Here is a 6,663-nt window from a genome sequence, read left to right as displayed (position 1 = left end):
TTGAACGCAACAGGGAATGGTGGGGACGGTGGGAAATCCCTGCTGCTTGGTTGAGCTCCCATCCACTTCTGCCAAGTGGAAATGGGGCCAGATTTTCTGACTTTTCAGGAGAGGATGGAAATCTGGATTTTTAAGTAAATGTTATGAATTCAAAATAAAATACTTGGGGGCCAAACGTAACATGTCCCCAGGCCCTTTTCAGCCAGTGAGCGGCCAATCTGTGCTTTCTGGAGAACAGAGCAGGCCAGAGAAGGGGACCAAGGCCAGGCTCCAGGAGAAACAAGGGCATATTCGGGTCTGGAAAGGAGCAGATGTCTCATTTTCAAGCCTCTAAAAGGTTATTATGTGGATGAGGAGGTGGACAGGCCTTGCAGGGGCCTGGGAGGCCAGTGGGGGATTGATGCTCTTCTGGGAGAAAGAGTTTTCTTGTGCTCAACCTAAAAGAACTTTCTGCCAGCCCAAGGCATCACCACTGGGTTGGACTGCCCTGGCCTGTACAAAATTCCTTGATGGTGGAGCTGAAGGCTGGATGATTTTAGGATGTTGTTGGGAGGACTGACACAGCCCTGAAGTCCCAGGACCCTGTACCTCCTCCCCGTCTATGCTTTGGGACACAGTCTCCATGCAGAAGACGCTGTGTCACCAGCGCCAACTTGTCTCTCAAGTTCTATCTATGTCTGCATGTTTACAGTTTTTCCAACTGGCTGTCAAAGTTACGACTCCAGGGCTCTCTCCTTGAGCCCCACTGCTTCCCAGAGTAGCTGAACCCTCCCAAGGACAGATCACGGTAGGAAAGCTCTGCCACGCTCTACCCCCATCATCCGTGGTTCAGAACTCACTTCCACATGGCCCACAAGCCGGACTTGGGCTCGAGCCGACTGTCTCCCCCAGCTGCATACCTCCTTCTGGCGGGTTAAGCGATTCTCCAGCTCTTGGACTCTGGTCTGTTCTTCTTCTAATGCTTCCTTCACTCTGTTTTTCTCTTGGGTAATGCTTTCCTCCCAGACCTGCAATCCAATGGCCACTGTTTAATAGACATAGTTACCATGGCAGGAACCTGGACTCTGTGCCAGGAACTACACTGGTAGCCCTTCGCTGCTCACCACAACCCTACAGGGGAGACTGGGCAGCCAGGAGCAAGGGATCCGGAGTGGGCAGGCTCAGTTCAGAGCCCCAGGTTGGTCCTCCCTGGGTGTGTGACCTTGATTTGGGCTCAGGCCGACTCTGTCTCCCCCAGCAGCATACCTTCTTCTGGCAGTCTAAACGATTCTCCAGCTCTTGGATTCTCTTCTGTTCTTCTTCTAAAGCTTCTTTTGCTCTGTTTTTCTCTTGAGTAATGCTTTCCTCCAAAGCCTGAAAGTCAATGACTGTTGTTTAATAGACATAGTTACCATGGCAGGAATCTGGACTCTGTGCCAGGCACCGCACAGGCTAGCTCTTTACTCCTACAACAACCCCATGGGGGAGACTGTGGGTAGCGAGGAGCAAGGGATCCAGAGCAGGCAGGCCCAGATCAGAGCCCCGGGTTGGGCCTTTCCAGGTGCATGACCCTAGGAAGGTGAGAAGCGATAGAAGCCTCAGTCTCCCTATCTGTACAATGGGGACAATAATAGTGCTTCCTGCACTGGGTGAATGTGAGGGGCAGATGAGAGGCTGAACACAGACCACTTGGCACGTGATCACCGTTCATTAATAAGGGTCAGTCATTTCTTCTGTGATCTCTACTTTGCAGAGGAGGAAACAGACTTAGAGGGACTAAGGAATCTGTCAAATTTGCTAGCAAATCACATGAGCAGGGATTCGAATCCTGGTCCATTTGACTCGAGAGCCTGTTTTCTAAGCCAGGGTTTGGCTAACCATAGCCTACCAGCCAAATCTGGCCTGCTGTCTGCATTTTGTAACTCAAGTTTTATTGGAACACTTCCTTGCTCACTGTTTGTAGATTGCCTATGACTGCTTTTGCACCAAATAGCAGAGCTGAGCAGTCACGACAGAGCAGCGTGGCCCGCGAAACTGAAAATAAATACTATCTGGCTCTTTATGGAAAAAGTTTGCTGACCCTGATCTAAATCATGAGTGTGTGCACAAGTTAAGTGCACGTTGTTAACATTTCATAACAAAAAAGGATTAGCTTGATAAAGCAACCTAGAATTTCTTACTTTTCAAACAGTCCTCAAATGAGTCAGGATTCATGGGAAGGAGTTTAATTAATGAATTTTGACACACGTATTTTTAGAAAGGGTGGGGGTGATGGTGTCTTATGGTGTAAGGAAGGTTCATTTAAAATTGGGACCCCCGCAGGGCTCCTGGGTGGCTCAGTCAGTTAAGCATCTGCCTTCGGCACAGGTCATGATCTCAGGGTCCTGGGATCAAGCCCCGAGTCAGGCTCCATGCTCAGCGGGGAATGCTTCTCTCTCTCTCTCCCTCTGCCCCTCCCCCGGTTTGTGCTCTATCTCTTTCTCAAATAAATAAAATCTTTTAAAAAAATAAAAATAAAATTGGGACCTGTGTTGTTAAGTCTCAGACAGTACTTTCAGCTGAGTCCCTCGGGTCAAGTTGATCTACCAAGTGTCTGGTGAGTGATGACCCTCAATGGGATAATAATGACCATGAGCAGGGTACCGTCTGGGTGGGTACCTGATAGTGCTTTCCCCTCCTCATGCGGTGGTGTGCACTGAGGTTCATTCTGTTTAAAGGGGATTTGCAAGGCTGGCTTCAGGATCTTGTCTGCATCAGGATCGAGGTTATAAATGGGCATCTGGGAGGCCCAGGCTTGTGCCCAAGTTGGCATTGAACACAGTGGGGCCGAAATACTGCACACCCACAGTGGAAAAAGTCAACCCCAAATTAAAAGTCAAATAAGACATTTGGAAAGGGAGAGGGTAATCAGGGAGGAGCAAGGAAGCAGGTGGAGAGCTTTGTGAGGACTTTGAAGATTTCCAGTTCTTTCTGGTTTTGTTTTCCTCTCTTGAATGACACTGGCTTTTTCCATGTCGAACTGACCTTCAAAACGGGCTCACCTTGATTTAAGGCTATTGTTAATACTGCCTTCAGGGGACCACATGCAATTTTTAGTGTTCCCTTTTTAGTCTTTTCCTTCATAAAAAGCAGAGAGGGGCAAACAGAAGAAGAGGTAGAAGGAGGAGAGAGATTTCTTGAGATAACTGGGCATGAATCAGAGGCTGAACGAGGCAGAGAGGTCTGCAGAGCTGGTGCGTGTGACAGGGAGGGGGGGTACAAGCCAGAAGTCACGCAGCTGCGACTGAGAAAAGGTGGAGAGGGTGTCAGGTGCAGCCCTCCTCAGGGGAGGAGGGGGATCCAGCAGATCTGGGGCTGTGGTCTCCAGGTGGGTGGGAGCTGGGACAGCGTGCCATGGTTCTCAACCATGGCTGCATATTGGGAACCACCCAGGAGCACTTACAGTCCCAGCTACACCCTCACCGCAATTAGAGCTGAACATGGGGATGGGAGTGGGAGGAGAGGGGCCAGGCATTATTAGGACCTTTTAATCTCCTAAGTGACAAAAGGGCAGCCAAAGTCATGAGCCATGGATCTAGGGTGGTGGCAGCGAAGTAGTTAAAAATTCATGGCAGTCCCTGAATATCAAAAAGGGCCGACTCTTGGACAAAGATGAGAACCGGTTCATTAAATGCTGTTTCCTGGCCTTCTCCAGAGATTCTGATGTAGTGGGTTTGGGCTGGGGCCTGAGAATCTGTATTTTTAACAAGTGTCCAGGTGGTGCTTATCAGGTAACTTTGGGAAAACCTTCCTCCAAGATTTGCTGCTGAAAATGTGGTCTGCAGACCTGTGCTCTCAGCCCCAGCTGGGAGCTGGATGGAAATGCAGAATGCCAGTTTCTGCCCCCAGACCTTCCCGAGTCAGAATCTGCATTTTAACAGCCTCCCAGGTGCTTCCTGGGCACCTCTAAGTTTGAGAGGTGCTGCTGCAAAGTATCTTGTAACTGGCTTGGTTTTTAGAAAAGTAAGTAGCAATCCTGGCTATTTGTTTCCTATGATATCTATCAAGAGAGAGCAGAAGACTAATGTGAAGTTGGTCTTGCACAGACTCAAGAGACAGTTGGTCGGTTACAAACCAGGGCCGGCAGCAATGACTTGAACTTGGTAAATCGACTGTGGTATCTGAGCTAATAAGGTACCATTTCCAGGAATTTCAATAACTTTACTGTTTCAAATTGAGTTTTCAAATTCAAGCTTCATGTTAATTCTCCAACATTACTCACCTATTTAATTAATTTACTTCCATAGCATCAAACAAGGAGTTGCTGAGATTTCTCCTCCCAAGTACATGCTCTCAGAAAAGGCCATTCTGTCAGTTTCCAGGAGTAAAGAAAACGACGGGGACCACCTTACCGCCTTCTCTTCCATCAGCCGTTTGATTCTGGCTTTTAGCCTCTCCTCTTGCTGCAGCCTGTCCTCATTCAGCTTCTCCTTCTCTGCCAGATGCTCCCGCAGCTTCTCTTGCATGAAAGACTGCTGAGTTTCCTGAGAACTGTGGATCTTGATCTGAAACGAGAGGAAAGGAAACTGAAGCTGATGAGGGGGAAACAGGACTAATTAAAGGAGTCATGTCAACATTTTCCTTTTACAAGTTCTTTACCTTTGGGGGTACAAAGGTTTACACAAAACTTTCTTAAAAACACAGAAATACTATGCTTAGCCTAGTTTCTGGTAGTGAAGCAGTAGAGTAGAGCAGATAAGAACTCAGACTCTCGATCTAGATAGAATCTCAGCTCTACTTCTTTCTAGATGCTTCTTCATTTAGAAAATAAGGATAATAATGGTATCTGCCTCTTCGAGTAAGGACCGAGTGAGAGCGTGATGGAAAGCTTTTAGCACAGTGCTTAGCACAGAGTAGGTGCTCAGTTAATGGCAGCTAGAATTATTAGTTATTATTTGCTGAGTGGAAGAGAAAAAGCAGTGAGCTAGGGTCAGAAGGCCTGAGGTTTTGTCTTGATTCTTCCATCAACTAGCTGTGTGACATTGAAATAATCACCTGCCTCTGAGGCTCTATATTCATATCTGTAAAATAAGAAGAATGGACTAGATCAGGGGTTGACAAAGTGCTGTCTACAGGCCAAATCTGGCTCACTGCCAATCTTTATAAATAAAGTTTTATTGGAACAAAGCCACGCCCCTCATGCTCATTCATTTGCATATTGTCCTTGGCTGCTTTTACTCTACAGCAGCAGTTGAGCAGTTGTGATAAACGCTGTATAGCCTGCAAGCCTAAAATATTGTCCATCTGGCCCTTTGCTTTAGGAAAAGTCTGTCGACCGCTGGACTAGATGGTCTGTGGGGTTGATCATGATGGTGGTCCCAATACTTCACCCTTTCTCCACCATGTCTTTGGCCATGTACCTTGCAGGGACCACCCATAGGCTGCTTTGACACTGAACTCAGCCATGTGACCCACTTTGGCTAATGGGATGTTAACACAGCAGAGAATTGAAAAGCTTTCCATGACTGGGCTGCTTTTTCTCCTGTACCTCCTCATCGCCATGGGAACATGGCCAGGCTAGTCTGTTGGAGGATGAGAGACAGGTGGAGCAGAGCATAGCTCCTCCAGCTGAGGCTGGTCTAGACCAATCAAGGCCAGCCAACAGCCAGACACTTGGGCAACCCTGTCCAGGACTGGTGTACCCACCTAGTGGCTGACCCCAGACATGTGAGCAGTGAACAGTAATTGTGGAATGCCACTAAAGTTTTGTAGGTGTTTATTACAAAGCCTTGTTATGGCAGTAGCTACCAGAGTGAGTACAATCCCTAAGGATTATTTGCCTCTAAAATGTGGACATTATGTAACTTCTGGTAATCCTGCTCCCCATATTGTGGGTAGCTGTGTATTTAATAAGCATAATTCTCAAGATCTGATGGCATTTAAATCTTTCTGATAATTTTGACAGAAGACAACAAGCATCCTGTCTTTGCCCTTGCCCTCCTGGGAGATTTTAGCCACCGTTTGAATCTTTTTGTGTCAAGTGGAGATATCATGTCACATCTTGGAGAATGTGGACTGACTAGTTAACAGAGAAAAAACAGGGTTAAAATGCACAGTGCTATATAAACGCTCCAAGGAGGAGCTGAAATGAACTTTCAAAGTTAAAATATTACCTGAAGTTCCTGGGTTTGGCTTGTAATTTTTTTATAATATACCAGAAGATATTCCAGGTACAAAGACAATCCTTGAAAAGAGAAGCAAGAAGGTAAGTATCAATTCGATTCACCTCCTTTGCTTTCCAAATAGTGTTGTAACAGAGCTTGCTCGCAGGTGGATGCAAAGCAACATGGCCCCCCCATCAAGAAGACATGAGTTGCCATCCAATGTGCATTTTTAAAATGGTTGGTCAGCCTTAAATGGGCTCAAATCCAGTTTCTTTTTGAAGGTGGAAAATGAAACCCATCAACAGAGCACCTGTTGCCTAAATGTCCCCTGTGTGCAAAGCCATGAGCTGAGTGTTGGGGGGGGGGCAGGGGATGCTATGAAGCTATTTCTCAAGGTTCAGTCTGAGGCACGGGGTCTAACTGTCTGATGGGAAATAGGCAGTGGGACATGAGTTGCCATCCAATGTGTGTTTTTAAAATGGTTGGTCAGCCTTAAATGGGCTCAAATCCAGTTTCTTTTTGAAGGTGGGAAATGAAACCC

At 47.0% G+C, this 6,663-nt stretch overlaps 1 protein-coding gene across 1 annotated transcript; it reads right to left on the bottom strand.

Moving 5' to 3' along the window:
- Positions 1–352: 352 nt before the first annotated feature.
- On the bottom strand, positions 353–6,198 carry LOC145718176 (uncharacterized). Its single transcript, XM_081809641.1, has 4 exons — positions 6,132–6,198; positions 4,371–4,523; positions 1,246–1,353; positions 353–1,007 (listed from the first exon to the last, which is right to left on the bottom strand). Exons 2-4 carry the CDS (start codon positions 4,482–4,484, stop codon positions 783–785), a joined length of 447 nt encoding a protein of 148 aa, XP_081665767.1. The 5' UTR covers positions 4,485–4,523; positions 6,132–6,198; the 3' UTR covers positions 353–782.
- Positions 6,199–6,663: the final 465 nt, after the last annotated feature.

Source organism: Leptonychotes weddellii, unplaced genomic scaffold (genome assembly GCF_054177405.1).
Source record: "Leptonychotes weddellii isolate Sample4059 unplaced genomic scaffold, ASM5417740v2 HiC_scaffold_11697, whole genome shotgun sequence".
Lineage (NCBI taxonomy): Eukaryota > Metazoa > Chordata > Mammalia > Carnivora > Phocidae > Leptonychotes > Leptonychotes weddellii.
This window is presented reverse-complemented; position numbering and strand designations above follow the sequence as displayed.

Excerpts from the sequence above, each read along its gene's own strand:
- LOC145718176 (XM_081809641.1), bottom strand. The coding sequence starts at position 4,484 with ATGCAAGAGAAGCTGCGGGAGCATCTGGCAGAGAAGGAGAAGCTGAAT. Across the intron at positions 1,354-4,370 it reads GGCTGATGGAAGAGAAGGCG|GCTTTGGAGGAAAGCATTAC; the intron begins GTAAGGTGGTCC and ends ATTGACTTTCAG. Across the intron at positions 1,008-1,245 it reads GTTTAGACTGCCAGAAGAAG|GTCTGGGAGGAAAGCATTAC; the intron begins GTATGCTGCTGG and ends ATTGGATTGCAG.